This window comes from Caloenas nicobarica, chromosome 5 (assembly GCF_036013445.1).
Source record: "Caloenas nicobarica isolate bCalNic1 chromosome 5, bCalNic1.hap1, whole genome shotgun sequence".
NCBI classification, from domain to species: Eukaryota; Metazoa; Chordata; class Aves; order Columbiformes; family Columbidae; genus Caloenas; species Caloenas nicobarica.
In genome coordinates this window covers 60377645-60398166 of record NC_088249.1, presented here as the reverse complement: position 1 = coordinate 60398166, position 20522 = coordinate 60377645, and the positions used below count along the sequence as shown (strand labels likewise).

General features: G+C 39.5%; 1 protein-coding gene across 1 annotated transcript in view; it reads right to left on the bottom strand.

Annotated features, from left to right (window-relative positions):
• CSTF3 (cleavage stimulation factor subunit 3) overlaps positions 1–13996 on the bottom strand; it is a 49677-nt gene extending 35681 nt beyond the window's left edge. The window contains exons 1-3 of the mRNA XM_065635049.1: positions 13798–13996; positions 4378–4479; positions 4153–4248 (exon numbers count right to left, since the gene is read on the bottom strand). Of these exons, the coding sequence (XP_065491121.1) occupies positions 4153–4248; positions 4378–4479; positions 13798–13827 (228 nt within the window). The 5' untranslated portion in view covers positions 13828–13996. The remainder of the gene's footprint in view (positions 1–4152; positions 4249–4377; positions 4480–13797) is intronic.
• Between the last annotated feature and the right edge of the window lie 6526 nt (positions 13997–20522).

Sequence of the window (20522 nt, the reverse complement as noted above, 5' to 3'; positions counted from 1 at the left end):
AAAAGTCTTTAGATCATTAAAAGAAATGTTGCAAACACATGAATATGGTATAACAAATATGCCTAAGGGGATTTTCAACCTGGTGATTTCTCAAAAGAAACTAGCAGAGAAAAGAGGTGACAACTTCAAACACTTGCTTCAGAACTACTGAAACATTTACAACACTGATAAAGTAAAAGTTCTTTCAGGTGCATGAAAAGCATTATCAAGTCCTTCTGTATCTAAAAGATGGTTCAAACAGCCGAAGAGACAAAGAAAATAGTAATAGACAGCTGGGCCTAGTGGATCATAGAGCGTATTACATCAGAATTTATTTTTTACATTTCTGTAGCACCTTGGAGGCAGATGCCAAAAGCACTTTAATCACTGCAGTGAGCCTCACAACAACCCTGTGAGGTAGGTAGGTATCTGTTTTAATGACAAAGCAGGTTAAATAACTTACCCAAGAAGACACAGCAAATCAGCAGAGCAGGCTAGAATCCAGATCATGTGATCTATGAATTTAACATTATGGCACATGTGGGACTGAGACTTATATACTTCTTTTTAAAACTGTGAAAGAGGCACTGATGTGAATTGATTCAAGTTTTCTGGAAGCAGATTTTTATGGGAAAGGTATCAAGAGAAAAAAGTGATTTAAGCAAATAGAGAAAACAAGAATCTGAGTAAGAAGACTGGCATTACTGAACCACTTTCTAAATTTTAGTAGATGCAGAACAGCAAGTGTTTTACTTGCTAAAATATGTATCAAAAAGAGACTACAGTCTGTCAAATTCAATAAATGAAACTCTGTGCTCACAGGTCTTAGGCGTTCAAATGGTATGACCCAAAAACGCTGTGAGCTGGGAGTTATTTCATCCAATTCTATCATTTCTATGTCCTCTAACTGCTTCTTTGGGTGGCAGAAGAAATAAGAACCAGTGTGAGAATCAAAATGTTTTGACCAATTCAAACTTTAATAGCAGAGTTCTCATTAACAAACTGTCAAAGCACGCTCTTCCCAGTTAATCTCCACGTTCTACCGACTACCAAACCAGCAATAATAGAGAGACCAGAGCATATAAATTAGTGCTTGGCACATCAAAAGGAAATGTGAAGTACTTAGTTACTTCAGCACAGTCTGCATATCTACAGCAATAAGTTAGATGATACGCTACGTGCTGAGCACTGCTTTGCGCTATATTCCAGTACGGAACAAAGTCATACACAAAAAGGAAAACAGTCAGTGAGCTGTACAAACACTGTCATAAAAACAAGAGGTAATCACAGCAGTAAGGCCTGCAGGTAGAAATTTTACATCACAAAATGAACTGGCACATGCAAGGGAACAGTTTGTGTTCATGTAGATTATAAACAATGATTTCTATTTGAAGATTAGAATTATTAAAAAGAACACTCTCCTCAAGTTAGGCAAAGGGAAATTTAAAGATTTCTAACAATTTTATAAAGAATACAGCTGCTAAAGGGCTAATTCCAGTTTTGTAAGGCCATAATCAAAACCCTCACCCTAGCTCATCTTCCAATAACAGACCACCACTATGCAATCATATTCAGCTCAGATTTATGTCGTGCAGAGGACAAAATTCTCTAGTGAAAGACAATATGCCAGAAAACCACCCCCAATTTCTTCCCCCTTATTGTCTTTCTGTGATTACGAAGAGAAAAACGTTATCATGTTAAAGAGGGAAGTGATATGCTTGTTTTTACATCAGGAAAAACAGAGCTTAGAGAGGACTGAAATTCAGCAATTTTCAGATTTAAATACTGAGGCAGTGAAAGTGAACCAAAAGCAATGATAAACAAAGATTTAACCCAGGTTTAGTCTCCCAATTCAAGGCTGGAAAGATCTATACTTCTGAACTGTCCAAGAGAAACTTTCTAGCAGAAGACTATTAAGATTTCCAAGGAAAAAAACTTTTGGAAAATACCTTGCCTATATTCCTTATACATCTTAAGGCCGTAATGAAAGAAGCCTCAAAACAATTCCTCTACCTAAGGTAGCCTTAAAAAATTAACTGAAGTCTTAATTTATATTCAACCATGCTGTTAAAAGAACATTTGATAAAACACTTCATTTTGAATTTCCTCTCAGACGGGACTATACATATGATATGCAACTTAAAACAACGCTGACAACAGTGCCCAATTGTGTGAATATATTTTTTTAGACAGATGAATTTGGAAATAAAGTTATTTGAGCTTACAGCTATAAATGGTTACATACACTAAAAAAAGGCAGAGATGTTGCTTTTTAGTTAAATTGGTCACTATGTGAGTCTTGAGAGAAGTTACTGGAACCATGAGAGAAAAGTTGAGTCATAACTGAGATTTTAAAAATTTGCCTGTTAAGTTGAAAATTTTTTAAAAAAGTAATCTCTTACATTTGTTTCAAATATAACCATTTTCAAGTGTAACCTCTACCATAACTCTAAAGTTCATGTTTTTCTATTGTTTTGAATTACAGACTCATATATTCAATTTCTCTTGTACTTGCAGTGTAGTTGTAGGCAGACACACACACACACACAGAGGCACACTTGAGCTAGTGATCTTTACGTCAATCCTTTCCTTCTCAAATTTACTTGTGTTACCTGGTTACCATACCTGCTGGATAGAAGCTGATCTTCCTTCCTTGAAGAAGCACGTAAAAAAATTATACCCTAGACTGTTTTAAGCTTTGACACTGTTAATGTTTCTAAATACTAATGGATTATAAATTATTTAAAAGGTATTACAGGAGGCAATGTCTCTCAATTCAGCTCTGAACATGGTTCAAGACAAGAAGCTTTACACTGATAATGGTACTTTCTGACGAAAGATCTACAGTGTAGTACAGGTTTCTGAGTTGGTCTTATTCACCAATTAAGTTTGAGGTATAGGAAAGATAAAGGTTTAAATAAGCACAGAAATTGGGTAACTTAATGTAATCGTCAAGCTAGATTAGATTCCACAGACTAGATCCTGTAGCGAACGTTGCAGGGTACAAGAGGCTAATGGATTTGGTTGCAGGGTCCCACACGGAAAAACACACATCTACATGTGTTAGTGCATTCACAATCTCCCAAATATGTGCAATCATTGACATCCCAATCACCACTATAAACTACTGAAAACAAAATAGTGAAAATTATAATTTTTAATTAGGTAATATTAAATTTCGGTTGCGCTATTTTGCACCAGAACATCTTACTATAAACTGCAACATAAAAATGTGTTAGATTCCCATGATTCCAATTTTATTTAATAATCTTCAAAATTTACTGCCAAAACACATTTGAATATATTATTTAATATAAGATCTGATAAGTAAACAATGCAGTATTGTGAGTCAGGTTGCTGCTTAGCAATTTTCAAATAAAATTGAAAAAAAAATTAGGCAGTTCATTTCTTATCTACAGAACACAAGTCCACACCCCTGTAGTTTAGCATGTAGAAGATCTGTCTTTTAAGAAAAATGTGCATCTAAAAGATAACCGCAAAAAGCACATGTTAACTATCAGCTACAGAAAAATGTTAAAAAAAAATCATTTCAGACTATAAAGTGCATTTCATAGCATGTCATTAAAGATTGTTTAATCAATGCACTTAGTGGGAATTTTTATATAGTTATGTAAACAATCACAATTTTGGGGGGATTTTTAGAAACTAATGAGTTGTACTAATACATTTGCCCAGTATTTTCATTCCAGAAATCAGCTTCCAACCCACCCCCCGCCCCCCAAAAAATACTGTTCATAGAAACACCCAATTCCCTAAGAAATTGAAAAAATTGAAAGATCCAAACATCCACAAAGTCATTCAAATACGTCTGTACGTATAAATAAAAAAAAAAAAAAAGTCCTCTAAATAAATGACACAGGAGGCAATAAATTGACACGACAAGTAAATAAAAGGCTAAAGCACTCCAATACCATTGAAACGGTTTTAATGTTGTTGCAATTCCATAATGCAACAATCATCAACTTATAAAAGACCCAATACTTTAGAACTCATTTTAATCACTCCTTTGTACCTATTTTACAAAATAAAGGCAAGGCATATTCAAAATCCCCCTTTCCCTACATTATATGTGCCTATCTTATTTATGCTTATCAAAGTGTAAACTTAAACACCTATTAAATGTTATATAAGAAAGAATGTAAAAATATTAACCTCTGCTTCAATGTACAGTTTCCAGAATCTGCCAGAACTGGGGAACTGGGCAACAAGGCGTTCATAGGTCTTCCGTGCTTTGTCTATAGGTTGATTCTAAAAATTGAAAATCAAAACAGCATTTACAATATTATGATTTATGTAAATGAATTTGCTGATTTTACTCCAGAACCAAATAGTGTGAGTGGACCATAGATAAGGAAATGTAATCCTATGTCACTAAACCTGTGCCTCTCGAATGAGAATGCTCCAAGCGTCAAGGTCATATGGATTTTCTTCTAGTTTCTTTTCAGCTTTCTTCACTTTTTCTGGGACATATTCAGCAGCCTAGAAAAATTTAAAAGAAAACATAAGAGATCACAAGCAGAGTTTGAGAAGTTCTGTCTCAGCTACAGAGTCAAGCTAACAACAACATTCTGACAATGTTTCAGATCTCAGTTTTTATGCTGGAGTTACTGAATTGTAATTTTATCTGGAAAACAAGTTGTTCCAGTAAGATAACACACTCTCTTACCACAAAATGTTCCACGTGTTTGATGATCCAGCAAAAAGCTAGACTAAACTGACTAAATGTTTCTAAAGCCTTAGAACAAATTTCAGGTTGCCAGAAAATTTATGGCACTATGAATTTTAAACAGTTTTACTGACCTGAAACTTTTAAGATGCAAAAAGTAAATTCAGATCAATTTTTCCATTACAGACCTCAGCCAAACAAATTCAGGTTACTGCACGAGTCATTCTATACATGCAGGACAGTAAGTATGTCATATCACAAATTACAAATTTCATAAGAAAACTAGGAGATGACAGTTCTAGTAGCAACATACACACATTATCCAAGCACAGATTTTAACTTTCTGATCTGTCAGTCAGTGTATTCTTACAGTTGCCTTCCTGTAGCTTTGGCACTACTTTTTTTTTTTTTTTCCACTTAGACATTCATACTGGAGTTTAAAAGCTTTTTTTTGATACTATAAGCTTTAACAAATTGAATGTTAACTTGTTAACATAGTTACTATTATAGTATAGGTTTAAGTGTTCTTTTGAAGACTTGTGGAAATGTTTTAACTTTATGATCTCCAGAAATTTTTCTAGATTTAACACTGTTAGCACAAGTAGATGAAAGAATTACAATCTGATGACCACATACAGACAAGTCTTAAAATACATGCTTGTTCCAACCTTAAATGATTGTTCCGACTTGTACTCCAAACACCTTATTTACTAATTTTCCACAGTTGACTCATTTTCAGGCAGATGTTAGTGGTCCCAAATCACATGATCAAGTGAATTCTTGCCTTTGTGTGATGTAACAATAATAACCTGTAAATTATCACTACAAGACCTTTCTTGTGAAATTTTACAAGTTTGCTACATAATTACTGTTAGAATATACGACTGTATTGTAGAGCACAGCATGATTAATTTACTGTACAGAAAATCCTAAAAAACCCTGTCAATTGCAAAAAGATTATTTCAAGCAATCATTTTAATTCTTAATATTGGATCTAGATCAATATATAGCTCTGAAGATTAAAAAGACAGCAAACAGGAGAGAACACACTTATAAGGGGAAGTGTAACATTACAGGTGTGACTTCTAGTATAATTAACAAGCATCGCTCCTGAAAGAAACCCAGGGGCTAGCAAGTGCAGTAAGCCTGAGCTACTTAGTTACATTAACTTGATTTTCAGGAGTGCCCTGCCCCTTTGCTGTTGTCGGCTTCTGCAAACGCACTACTATACAACAGTTGCTTATGTTATACATAACTTTTAAGAAAATTATCAAGTGGAATTACTAACGTATTTTTGAATGTTTTTCAGCACTATCGGTTTATGTGTCAGCCCTACCAGCAAGATAATTCAAGGCATATCCCTTAAAAGATTTTAAATTAAAGTTACTTATAAAATGAACAAACAATCAAAAATGTTGTAAAACTGTTCAACTGAAACGTAATAGCTGCCATGCATGAAAGGGAAACAAAAACAAAGACAAAAAAAAAAATCTAATCAGTAGAAGGGGCTTTTGGAGAGTTTAAAAAGTCATTGAGTCATTCTTAACATCAAGTGATCAGTGCAAAGCAATGTAGCTTGGAAGGCAAATATCAAGTCTCACAGCAAACTAAATTCTAAAATTAATTTGACTAAAAAGATAAAGTTAAAATTTAGGAGCTCAAAGTTGTCAGCTCAGAAGTAGTACATTTATAAATGTCCACATGAATATTTTTACATTCCTAAGTCCACCAAAATTCTGACTCCGTAATACTGCATGTGTTATAGTTCAACTGATACAGCCTTGAGATGCAAAACACAGTATGAAATGAACTAGAGGTTTTATTTCCTCCAAAATGACACGCATAAACATATTTCAGCTTACAGAAGACAGTGCTGAACCTGAAATTTCCAAAGTTTAAAGACTATTTGTGTAAGTTGTCTCTACAGATGACCCAAAGTTAGTGTTGTTTATTCAAATAAAGCACTAATTCAAATTTGCCCAGACCAGTGATAAGCATTGCTTCTCACTATATTTCATCTAAGTGAAATCTACTTGTCTCAAATATTCAACCAAGCATATATTATTTTGCATTCCATTAGATAGAAATGCCTATCAGGAATACTATTAATGTCAGCTACAATTAAAAATTTTTAAAAGTCACCCCACAAAAATAACTGAAGCATTTGTTGAAGCACAGAGTCCTGTGCTGTAGTGACTTTCAAACAGGAAGTAGAAGAACAGGGCACTGAAGCAAACCCCAACTATTTGAGCAGTAGTTCAGTTGTACTATATCAAACCTTTCCACATGACACACAAAATAACTCGGCTGACCTGACACTCCAGTGAAACAGTTAAGGCTTCCAGGAATTTGATTTCACCGATGCAGATGTAGGGCAATAAACTTAGAAAGGTTGAAACAAATTAAGCTAGTGAAAAAAAAATGCTGATAAGATGCATATTCATAGCAATGCTACATTAATTTTGTATATGTGATACAGTACTCCTATCTGTGTAAAAAGATTAATCAAATTTTCATTCTTTTATTGGAAAAAACAAAAGACTAATTTCCTAAATTAGCAAATATTCACTTAGCTGCAGCAGTTCTCCGCACAATTATATAAGACAAAAATTATAGGTGCTCTACAAAATTGAAAATAACTATATGATCAGGGTTTTAAACAACTGCTTGGAATTGCTTGTACCTTATATCATATGTAAGAGAACAATTTCTTAAGGCCAGTGAGCACTCTCTCTCCTGTCCCTAATCCTTCTCCATGATGGATAAAATCCATCCATATTTGAGAGGCAGATGGCACCGCAGGCAAATCACTGTCCTGGAAATAAGGCCTCATTACCTTGCACCTTCACAAATAATCACTCCTAATATATTGGAGAAATCAACACCTAGGATTTCCAGTCTGGAACATTTTGGCAGAACTAGGCATGTGAGCAAAGCTGCATTCAGTTACACATCAAATCTGTGAGGACCAACATCTACAGCAAGCGTGCAGTGAAAGGGAACGAGGAGCCTGACTTAAGCTAGCTCGGCTGTAGCCAGAAAGACACCTGACCCCAGTTTTGAAATCTGCATGTTAACTGCACTCTGTGCTTAGGTCTGCTGTTACCACAGTTCAAGGGTACGTGGCTTTTGATTATGTATTTTTCACTGCACTGCTTGCACAACAGTCAGTATCCAACACTGTGAATATTTAATTCTTGGGTGTTTGTTCACTGCCAAGATCCTGTCCCTGGATAAAGATTTTCAGTCCCTCCCTGTGGTTAACAGAGGCACTTGAGCTAATCTCATCCTGTAACAAGCCAGTTCAGGGAGCTAAATCAGCAGAAAAGTAATCCTACTAGAAAAGTTCTTAACTTTCTAAGGGTTCGGCTCCCTAATTTCAGGATCAGATGTGATGCACAATAAAGGATGCAAAACCATACAGGACTTCAGCAGTCCCAACTTAGATCAGCTTAAACTACCACAAAACTGCACCTAACCAGATAGAAACTGGCTTTTAACTTTGCTGCCTGAAAAAAAAAATGCTCCAAAGAATTGTTGCATACAAACTGGAAAATACTTCTTCCTCTCTGCTTTCGATGTTCAGTATACCTCCCGTATAATAGGGCTCCTTTCCCACAAAGAACCCTCTGAAGGTCAAGGAATTCTTTCAGCACTTAAGGCTCCATGTCTACAAGTATCTGTATTATTACCATCTGGTTTGATTCACAGCTTCCTTTTACTTTTCATACATAGATAAATAACAATGGATTTTGTTTCACAGATAAAGAGTGTAAAATTATCTTTATGACCACAGTTTCCAAAATCTGAAAAGACCAAAAACATGAAGTCTAGGAGCTCCTTCCTGCAAAACACATTAAATTTGGATTTTGTGCAGTTTAATTCATAAAGGGTATCAGAGGGAACAAGAGCAGGAGAAACAAAGTTGACTTTTAGTAAACACTAAAAGTTATTTATCAGTCATCTTCAAGAAAAAAAAAATTTGGTTTATACCTTACTGCTAAAAGTAACAGTTAAGAGTTTCCCCATGCCTCTGAGAAGGAACCCTCATGACTCCAAAGTGTGTAAGAAAATACCAAACCAAACACCCCTTTCAATTATTTGCACCACCTAATGCATCCAGGTGTTTAAAGCATCCTCCTGTTTCCACAAAAGGGTCTTCTGCTATGAAAAGGAAATTATTTAAACAGCTGTTCCATCTGAGAAGTGGCCAGTTTAAGATGCTCTAAAAACTACCACTAATTATGAAATCACAACTTCTACAAACAAGATGTATAGGCCACTGTACATGAAAAGGCAGAAATTTTAATGGCTAGTTAGCCAAATTGGTTCAACATCAAAAAGGAGTTTTATGGCCACTAAGACAGAGGCTACAGTGTGCAGGTTTTGGCTCGTTGCTGCACAGTTTAACATAGCCTGGACTAACACACCCCATGAATATAATTTAAAAAATATTAACACACAAATCGACAAGCATTGTTAGTTGTCCAGCCAGGTTAATTTACAGGTCTGTCTAGCCTAAGTTTTTTTTTATAGTTATAACTGTACGTGCATAGAAAAAGTTTTTAAAATCCCTTCTTCAGTAACACAATCCTTTACTACACTATAGTTACGCCTTATCAATCCTTGCACTTTCTTAAATTTATTTTCATGTCTCGCCACCTTCTATTCTACCACTAAATCAATTCCACTGTGAACACAATCTTAAAAAAAAAAATTGTCCTTTAAGACTAGGTCACTATTAACAGATATAACCCAGTATATTCATCTCACATTAATAATAAAGGATACTTTTGTAAGTACTGTCTCCCTCCCAACATAATATTGGCTGGTTTATATCTCTGAACAAATCAAGAGTTTTGGATTGGTAATGATTACCATTCTTTCCTCACGAAACTATTTCCCAAATGTTACCATTTAGACACATTTTCTGCTTTAACTTCTTGGTATACCTGGAACATACTGACCCCAGAAATGCAGCTAGAATATAGTGATTGTTTACAACCATGTAAAAATTGAAAAAGAACCCCCACATTACCAACTCGAAAGTCTTCCTGCACGAAGGCTTGTGGTAATTCTGTTTACAACCTGTTCCTACAGTAAATGTAAACAATGATAGTAAACCCAGGTTTACTATATATCATTTAAAACAATATGCTCTTAGAGGAGATTCTTTCAAATGGCTCCTCCTGAGGTATTAAACCCACACAATCCTGCAAGAACTTCTGCTTTCAGTATTGTACTCAATGACATCTATTTTTAAAATGTTAATCTAAAGTTACCTACAATAGCATTTACTATCACATTTAGAATTCAGAAACTTACATGATGTACTACATCAAACATACACACGGCATGAATAAGAAGCAGGAGTAGGAAGGGACAAAAATACCAGTAAGAAACTGGAATAGACTGCTTTAGAGGTCTTTTCCATAGTCACAGAGGCTTTTTTTATCCACGGCTCAGCCTTGGACCAGATTCACATCCATGTAAAGTAACATGCATCACACACTGGGGTGTGTATCTTTGAAATAGTTGCAAAAAGTGCGAAACGCATGTTCTAGCCTTAAAAGATCAGAAGGCAACTAACGCAGGAGTAAAGCAAATATTGCATCAAGTCTTCAGATAAAATTGATGCCTGGAAGTATATATTTATTAAGTGGATAAGAACAGTGGTTGTGTCACGGTAGAAAAAGGCAGAGAACAAAAAGTCAGGTCTTACTAGAGCCAAAATAAAACTAGATGTGTACATTAAGGTCCAGAAAAATGTAAAGACGTACACAGGTGCAAGCATGTACTCTTTGTAACCTTGTCACATGAAGAGACTGGGAAGAGATTGTCAGGGGATTTTCTGACAAACAGTGGCAGATGTAGCATTTCAATCTACACATGTGGATTTATATGACACAAACAGGGCTAAGTGTTTGGTATTCTAAAAACTGACCTTAGAAATTCATGTAGACCTTGCCAGGAGTCTGGCAGGGACCTAACAGATTTTAAGGCCTGACATAGTTCAACTGGTTCTGCAGAAATTAATTTGGGTCCAGCATAGTTACCACAGTGCAAGAATTTAAAATATACTGTAATAGTGGTGGCTACATCGCATTTCTTTGTCCCCCTGCTGCAGTCTGTTCCACAATAATGATGCAAGGAGACAACCTAAATAAGGTAGCTCAGGTTCCTGCTCTACAGAGTAAAGCAGTCTAACAAGGCCTGGAGCTAAGTTCAGCATAAAGGCAATAAAAGCCACATTTCAATTGCACTGCACCTGGTACAATAAAGCCTCAACTCCAGGTAAGCCTTTAACCTTACAATATGTTTAGTCTTCTACCCTCCCTACATTCAACTTTCCACTTTCTGTTCTTCCTTCTCACACTACTACAACTTCATACTTGCTGGAGACAGCGTGGCAACTTGTTATTCACCTGGCTGCTTTTGGAAGTCCCCCCCAAACCCTAACATCTGGGAAGCAAAATGTAGACACACCTGCATGTCAATGAGTCAGAACTAACTACTCTGATTTGTCAAAGATCTTTAACAGCTGCATCATACACTATCACACATACATCTTATGCACAACAGATAGAAATTAACTGTACAGTCACTCCCTTATACTCATCTATGTGACTGTCAATGAAAATGGCATCCACAAACTCAGAAGCTGATCGTGGAAGCAGCAGATGAAACCTGAAAGAGGAAAGCCAGACCCAATCCAACCCCTGCCCAGCTTCCCAACCCCTGCCCAGCTTCAGCTTCCTACAGAAAGAAACATTTATAACCATAAGAATATTGCGCATGTAAAGCCGGAGCGCCTTCCAGATAGCACTAGGTTACAATATATTTAGTGGCTGCACTGTAGGGAAGGGAACAAGGCACAACTGCCCCAGTCACAATACTTCGCTGTTCTTCGTTCCACAGAGACGCAGTGAATTTACGTCTATCACACTGTCAGACCACAGTCAGACTGGCATCAACACTAACTTAAGGTACACCTGACCCACCACACAATTGGATGTGTGGTAGCCTGGGGTGTGGAAAACTTCATTGTAGTATCGCTGAAGACACTGATATAAAATTATGGCCTATTTTAACACAAGGAGTAAGAAACAGAAGTCTGCCAGGGTAAGAAAAAAAAATGCAGAAGGCAACCTAGTGAAACTGAAGAAAATTGATGGGAGGTAACTGACCATAACAAAATTAGAGACTTCTAGGAAACCAGAATCCAGAGGCCTTGATAAAGAGGATGGAGTATAAAAAAATTAACTCAACCTATAAGAGAGTGGGGTTTTGTTGTTGTTTGTTTTTAAGTGCACCCAATGTAAAACCAGTAATCACAATGGGTAAAAAAGATGACCCCTAATATGGATCAAAAAAAGAAAATACAAGCCATGTGTTAAAATACATACTTTACATAAACTGCAAATAATAATTTACAATTTTTTGAATGCTAAAACCCGCTGTGATACAGAACTGCAATATTAAAGCCGTTACTGTCTGTATCCTGAAGTAAAATATGTTCTGCAAAGTAATTCAACCTTTTGCATATTAAAATCTCCCTTGCTAAAGAAAATAAAACTTTAAGTCAGCACTGTTTTTCTTTAAGTTAAATAGTAATGTATTACAAGCTACAGAAATATACTACTTCACCCAACAGTTTAATTATGCAATTAAACATCAATGTAATTTAAAAAAAAATTCGAGTGGGTAGCTTAAATGTGAAACATACTACACACATCAGGATTATCAAAATTTTATTGTAGCATATGCTTACTTCTTTGTAGCCATCTACCCTATGATGAAACAAACCATTCTGAGGAATCTCTTGCTTAAACATACTACAAGTATATTTATTAACTTGACCAACTTTCAGCATACGGGCTGGTAATTCATAGGATATTTTCCTAATGAGAGAGAAACCGGGTATTTTACATTCTTAAGCACTTGTCTTTCCTACCTCCCTCAGAACTGGTGATCTTAGAAAAAGTTTACATGCCACCCTTTCAGAGTACAGGCCCAGACACACAGAAGCATAACCTGTTTTGTAAAGAGAGTGACATTCTACAAAGCTTCCTAAGGGAGCACTAAGATATAAGCTTAAAGTATTTTTGTAGGATACAGTGGCCACTAAGGCATGCCAATGTTATCAACCGCTCCTCTCTCAGGTAGGAACTTCCATTCCCACCGCTCCAATTAATAGCGATTTTGAACATAGCCTTAACTATTAAAAAGAACTGTTTAGAGAAATTCTACCTGTAAGTAGGAAATAATTCAAGGTAATACGAAACTTAAAAAGCTAACATACAACACTCAGATTTTGCCTACCTAGAAAATTAGAAGTTGTGATAAATATTTTGGTATATTAAAAAAACCTAAACCAAATCCAAGTGAAACAGTAGTTATTTCCCCCAGCCAAGTGCAAGAATGCTGTGCCAGAGATTCTGGAACATTTTTATTGGGTTTATTTTGAAGGTGTTTAAATAATGCCTTATTCGGGATAAAAAGTGTATTGTTAAGGAGCCGCACAACCTTATGCGTTAAGTGCATATGTTCAGCAACTGCCCACTTCACAAAACGCTGCAAATTATCGGTGTAAACGGCTTATCCGGGTTTCATTTTTCCTCCGGAGCGCGTGTGTTCAACGACCACGAATAAACGAGCCCGGGAGAGCGCAGCTCACCGCTGCGTCCATTGTCCACCCCGACCTGAGCCCAGGTTTGCTTACCAGGAACGCGAGGGCTGACACAAACATAGTGTGGGAAGCGTTACCGGTTTCACCGGGGGCGGCCGCTGGGAGCGGCCCCGCGCGGCGCTTGGCTGCCGGCACAAACCCGCGTTCCTCGGCAGGGGTGTGTGCGGGGGAAGGGAGGGGAGGGGAGCGCGGGGCCGCTGAGGAGGCCGGCAGGGCCCGCGGGGCCGGGAAGCGGCACAGGCCGCACTCCCCTCAGCCCCGGGGCGGCCTCAGCGCGGCGGCGGCTCCGCGACCCCCACACGCTCATCCCCACCGCCCCGCCGAGGCCTGCACAGCACGGCCGCCACCGGGGACCCCCAGGCCGGGCCGCCACGGCGGCTCTGACCCCCCCGCGCTGTTCCCCTCAGGGAGCGGCCTGCGACCTCACTCTCCTCCCGCTCACCTGGTCGCCCGCGGTTCCCTCTCCGGACATGGCGTGTTAAAACAGGGCTGGGGCACAGAGGCCCCAGTCAGATTAAAAACCCCTTTTTAAAAAAGCGCCCGGTGCTGCTGCCGCCGCGGGCAGCTCCCCCGGCCGCGCCAACCGCCGCTGCCCGGCGCTCCGGCAGCGCTAGCGACAAGATGGCGGCGCGGCCCCGAGCTCCGGCTGCGCGCGGGGGCGGGGGGAGGAGCGGCGCCGCGCAGGGGACGCCGGGAAGGAGCTGGGGCGGCCGCTGAGTGGATGCCGTGTGGCTCGGCAGGGGGAAGTGCGTCACGGCAGCGCGCGGCGCCGGAAGTGGTTAGTGAGCGCGGCCCTGCGGGAGGCGCCTGAGGGAGAGTCGGGGGTGCCGGCGCCCATCAGCCTCGCATCCAGGCCGCTTCCTCCCCGGTTGTGCGGGGGGCAGGCGTGCCGCCCGCCGCGTAGAGGCAGGGCGAAACACTGGAGCTCGCCCCGGAGCCGTGATCGGCGCGCTCCCTGAGGGGCGGCCGCACAGGGCCCTGCGGCTCGCGGCAGCCGTGCTCATGGCGCCTGTGAGGGTCACGGTGTGGGCGTTTTCTCACAGCGCTCGGTCCCCGTTTCCTGGCGGGTCGCTTATTGTTGAAATTCCCTCTACTCTGCCCTGGTTAGACCGCATCTGGAATATTGTGTCCAGTTCTGAGCCCCTCAGTTCCAGAAGGACAGGGAACTGCCAGAGGGAGTCCAGCGCAGAGCAATGAAGATGCTGAAGGGAGTGGAGCATCTCCCGTATGAGGAAAGGCTGAGGGAGCTGGGTCTCTTCAGCTTGGAGAAGAGGAGACTGAGGGGTGACCTCATTAATGTTTATAAATATATAAAGGGTGAGTGTCACGAGGATGGAGCCAGGCTCTTCTCGGTGACAACTGATGATAGGACAAGGGGTAATGGGTTCAAGCTGGAACACAAGAGGTTCCACTTAAATATGAGAAGAAACTTCCTCTCAGTGAGGGTGACAGAACACTGGAACAGGCTGCCCAGGGTGTTGTGGAGTCTCCTTCTCTGGAGACATTCAAAACCCACCTGGACACCTTCCTGCGTAACCTCACCTAGGTGTTCCTGCTCTGGCAGGGGGATTGGACTAGGTGATCTTTCGAGGTCCCTTCCAATCCCTAACATTCTGTGATTCTGTGAAAGTCTAAAAGACAGTGGGCAGAAACCAGAGGGTTTTGGTGACCTCTATCCCCGGCCCTGGGGGCTCATCTTGGGTTGTTTCGTTAAGGAGGTGTTGCCTCTGGGACAGTCGCTTCTTGTTCAAGGAGCCGGCGAAGTAATGTCAGCAATATCTGCTAGCGGTAGAGCCATCTCTTCCACCTCACAGGAGCTCTTGTTACTTAAGGAAGCAAATTCAAAAGACCTCAAGGATGTGAAAGGCAGCTCCCCCTAAAGCTACTTAGTGTTATTTATAAAGTAATCACCAGTCTGCCTGTGAGAGAAGGGCTTTGAATCAGCCACTGCAGAGAAACTGCTATATGAAACATGCAGTGAAGGAGGCTTGGCAAACACCACATTCAAAGCTGACTTGACTGCCTTCACAACAGCAGTGTAAGTGTTCTTAAAATTGTATGATACAAACATATTCATTCAGAAATACTTAAAGTAATTTGGTACTAGTACTCTTCAGGTTCCTTTCTACTTCTTTGTCCAGAAGTCACCAAAATCACAGTACTGTGTGGAAAGAGGACATAAGAAAAGCATAGTTATGTAACCTTTTCTTCTTAAGCTTGACCTGCCCCAGCCGCTGCAAAAAAAGGGGAGCAGATAGTAAACACTTACTTGACCAATCTCTGGAGTAATATTTTTCTCCTTAGTATTGAAGAATTTTGATTCTGTTATTCTCCAGAAGTGAAATACAGACATGCCTATCAATCTGTCTTGATAGCTAAGCTGTCCTCCCATTTCCTTGAGAATAGTGATTTTGTGATACCGGGCTGATTCTTTCTTTCTTGTAGGGTATTTCTTCTGTGGCACAACAGATTGCATTTTGAAAATATTTTACACATAAATACAATTTCCCTAGTGGCCTGGTTGAAATGTTATTCTAGTTCTTTGGGGTTTTTTTGTTCAAGTATGTTCTAATTTTAGCTGTTTCTGAATTTGCGATTGCCTTGTTCAGTTTCATAAAATTATAAAAGTGGTTTTGAATGATGACAGCACCAACATCTTGCTTGTCTGATAGAATGAGTTAGTAAAGAGCAAAATAAACTATGCCTAATGTCATTTAGACTTTTGCTCCTTATCTCTTACAGCCAGTCACTCCACATGATAAAATAATGTGCTGTCTCTTAAACTGGTGTTGCTCTTGATTTCTGTAATTCCATGCAGAGGACAGACCTTGGGCAAAATCCTAGCTGCTGTCAACAGAACTATTCCCTTTCTGTCAAGTGTTGCTGTGATAACTTGCATGAGCTGCAGCTCTAACGCATGGTATTAACTTTAATGTGTTAGTTGGAGAAAATTAAAAGGAGCACTAATATACAGAAAAAAAAAAAAAATTAAATTCTTATTTATATCTTGTACCTTACCAGTTCAGCCCTAATAGTTCGACTTGTTTTGCAGTTAAATGTGAACTTTTTCACAACTATGTGATAATGGAGATGTTTATGTTTTGGTGTGAACCTCACAAGAGGCAGTATTACTTACAAAACCTGTGTGTAAATGATAGGTTATATTTCAAAGTCATTTTGAAAATGTTTCCGTGTCTTAAATTTAGAGTTTAGATATAATAGTGTTAGCTTAACTCAAGTTTTGCCTTGCTGTAGCTTAAATTTGGGCCTTATGTAGAAGTCTACTGGCTTGAGTTCAGCGGTGTTTGTGTTAGTTGACTCATTTGACAGGCTGATTTGAAGCTTTCTGGCTGATGGTACGGGGCAAATAATGAGGATGCAGCAGCTCATCTTACACCTACTTAGCTGCTAATTCGTTCTGCGTAGCTCAAATGTTGTTTTAGAATGTGGCTCTTTCTTCCCTTTCTTCTGAAGCTGCATCATCTCGAGTGAAGTAGCTCCAGGCTTCTAGCCTGAGGTAACTGGAGCAGGGAAGACATGATTACAGGGCTGTCTGCTTGGCAAGGCTGCACTTTAATTTTCAGATGATTTATGGTATCAAAGCAACAGGACATTGCTAATATGTACTGTGCTGTAGTGATTCATGCTTAGCTTAGTAATTGACATGAAACTTAATGGCAAGCTATGAGTTAACAAGTAAACTGCTGTGGAGTATACTGCTCTGTGAGTGTTGCAGAAATTGAAAACAAATCTGAAACTGAACATGAATTGAAGACTACTATACCTACAGTTCAGTGGTACTTAAATAATTCTGCTTTGAAAAAAATACATAAAAATTACAAGTTGTTTAGGAAAAACAACTAGAAGAAAATGAGATCTTAAAGCAAATAGATGTTGAACCTTACAGGCTGCCAGGCTGAGATCATGGCAAACCATAAAGTGGGGCAAACTTGAAACTGCTTTTACAGAGTTGGGGCAGTGGTTATCAAATAGAGCTGACGTACCTGTCTTCCAAGTGATTTTAGCTGCCATAGCAGATTGTTTTTTAATGCTAGTTATGAAATCACAGGCTCTGCACAACCCTTTTAGCACAACTCTATAACCACTAAAAATATTCTTCAGAAACCTTTTTTTTCAAAAGGATTCACTCACAAATATAATTATGTCTGCTTAGTGCTAGCGAGAACATTTACAGCTCTTGGATTTTAACTGCCCTATTAATTTCTATGTGTTAATGCTGAATCTCAAACTACCTGAATGTGGAGGATGGTGGGGATTGTCCTCCCCACTCTGTCATAATACAGTTGGAGGCTGTGGGCTGTGTCACCCCTCCTCTAAGACAGATTTCAGCATACGTTGACCCGAAAACTGAGAGACCCTGTCTCACTACTGGGCAGAGTGAATGTGAGCCCTGTTGTTTCCTCAGCTCAGAGTTCTGCAGTACTTGGGTACCCCATAGACCTCATAATCTGTCCTTTTATTTTTGTAAATCGACAGCACCATGGGAATTCTGTGAACTAAAGGAAGAAGGTAGTCTAAATTTCTATTCCCATAGGCCATAATTAAGAATTAAATTCCTCTTTCTGCCAGACAGGTTTTGCTCCCTGTTTGACATCCACTTGTTGAGAGTGAGGTGTGTCTCACTAATTGGTTGCATCAACAGCAAAGATGAGGAAGGAGGCAAAACCCAAGCTTACAAGTTTTGCTGAGTTTGTTTTCCTGGGCTGTGCACTGGTACTGCTGGGGTTTGTAGTGAGGAGTGAAGGAAGCAGCTGGAGGGGATTTGGGCAGTGAGAAGGCAAGAGCGCTCAGCTGAAAATGGTATCCTATAAAGACCTTTCAGCTGATGGGAATGTCAGTGTGTGAAACTATTTGCATCGGTATGTGACTGGTAGGAGCTGTGGCATCAGATCTGTTGCCCAAGTAATTCTCTCTGAAATAGGTTTCTTTCTGGATGTTTTGTCACTCTGTTCCTTGGGTTAGGTGCAGCACAGCACTATAGAGAGCCTTTCTTTGCTCTAAATACATGATTTACAGGTGCTGAAGTAGAATATTGGAGTAGTGAGCCTCTTGTGTAAGACTCAGACTGATACGTGCGCTGTGGGGTTTGGAATACGGAAGACCTTAATATGTCAAAACGATGCTGCCTAGGTATTGGATATGTTGCTGCTTCTATGCTGCCGGATCCAGTAGTGGTCTTGTTTACTGTCAGTAGTTGGGGAGGAGATGTCTTACTTCATTCTATCTCTGCCTTCTTTCCAACTCAGGCCTTCTGTTATCATCTTTCCCATTTGATTGCTGCAGCCGAGCGACGCAAGAAGGCCCTGGTGGGTGTATGCTGTGTGTGCGTTACTCCAGCTATCCGTGTCTGAGGTGCTGGTGATTATCATCCCGGTGGAGGTTTATCGTATGGAAAATGCAGAAAGCTTCATGTGTCATGAAAGGTAGCCAGATCATAGGAACAGAACTGTAAGTTATGTCAGCAATAGCAAAGGATGAAATTCTGTGTCTCCTGTTACCCAGTGAATTGAGCCTCATGATCATGGTCTGCTATGAAATTAAAAAGAAGGGAATCGGTGGCACGTGGTGGTAAATGATATGAGTATAATGCAATCTAAGGAAGTTTCTTCTTTGGAAAACTGAGAGAAATTTTTCAGGTTTTGAAATTAGTTTAAGGAGTGAAACCAATTTAGAAATTCAGTATATAAGCAGAAAACAAAAGTGAATGGATTAGTGAATAACTAGGGTGAACAGTGGAAACTAATTGTAGTGGACTGCATAGTTGCAGTAATGTATTTGAATAATGTAATAAGATGTTAAAATTGTGGGTCGAATTCTAGCCTTCTCAACATCAATTAATTTGCTTGAATTTGCTCTCATTTAATGCTGTTTAACACAATATTGTCTAGTTTATTTTTTCTAAGCAGCTTTTCGGCTTTCCAAGAAAATAGTGAATAATCCACATTTAGAATGAATAAGCTTTTAAAAGTCTTGTTCTGGTTTTACTCTAGCATTCTTTCCCAGTATAAGTATTAATAGCTGTTCTCTTTTCTTTGTATAATACTACTTGCTGTTATATATTCAGCAACATTTATTTATAGTACCTTATGGATTATTTGGAAAATTTACCATAATGAAATGAAATCTGAAGCTGTATCTCTGTTTAAAACTGTATTTCAATGGTGAGCCATTAAGCAGTGAAAATAGTGCTGAAAGTTGTTTAAGCCAACAGCTGGATATCCTCAGAGGCAGGGTTAGGTTGTTTTTCTCTCAAGATTTGTGGACAGATATTTATGGATGTACCATTTATAGTCTACATACAGCGAGTCCAACATGTCCTGAATGCCTTGGGTGTGCAGATCAGTTCTCCAGTACGTGCAGTCAGTCTCGCGTGTCCAGCAGCCGTTTCTGCAGCGTTCCTGCATGCCTACCGCCAGGCTGCAATAGTGTCCCCACAGGTCTGGAAATCTGCCTGGACAACAAAACAGAAGAAATCGAGAAAAACTCAAATTGCAGAACAAGGCAGAACAAGGTGGTGTTGGTTGTGCTGTTTGTTTATTTGCTTCTGGTGGTTTTAGGTGTTTTTTCGGGGGTTGTTTTGGTTTCATGTTTTGTTTTTAACAACAAAACAACCCAAATAAAAACAAACTTGCAAAAAACCAAAACAACTCCCCCAAAACAACAACAAAACCAAACAAACCAACCCCAAAACAAAAACAAACCCGAAATGAACACCTAAACAAGTGAAAAACCAAACCAACAAAAATCCAACTGAATAATGCTGTTTGTGAACTGGATTAAAGTGGAGTCCAAACCAAGCCTTGCAGCTGGAGGGATAAAGTTGAAGTAATGTGTACAAATACAGTAGCACACCTCACTAATTGCAGTGTTCTCAAATTTTTGAGCGTTTGACTTTGTAACCTAAGTCTTTTCAAAGTAGTCAAAATGTGTTTAATGATCACTGCCACGGCCAGGTCTCTTCTTGTAGCTCGTCCCCGTTGGCCTGTGACCACCCGGCGTCCCCAGCACTGTGACTCACCCGGGAGGTGGCAGACAAACACCACTGAGCGAGGGGACAAACATCGCCGAGCAAGGGGACACACAGCATGTACCTGGCAGCCACCCAGCAACGAGCGTGGCATGGTGGTCACTTCGGATCTTTTTGTG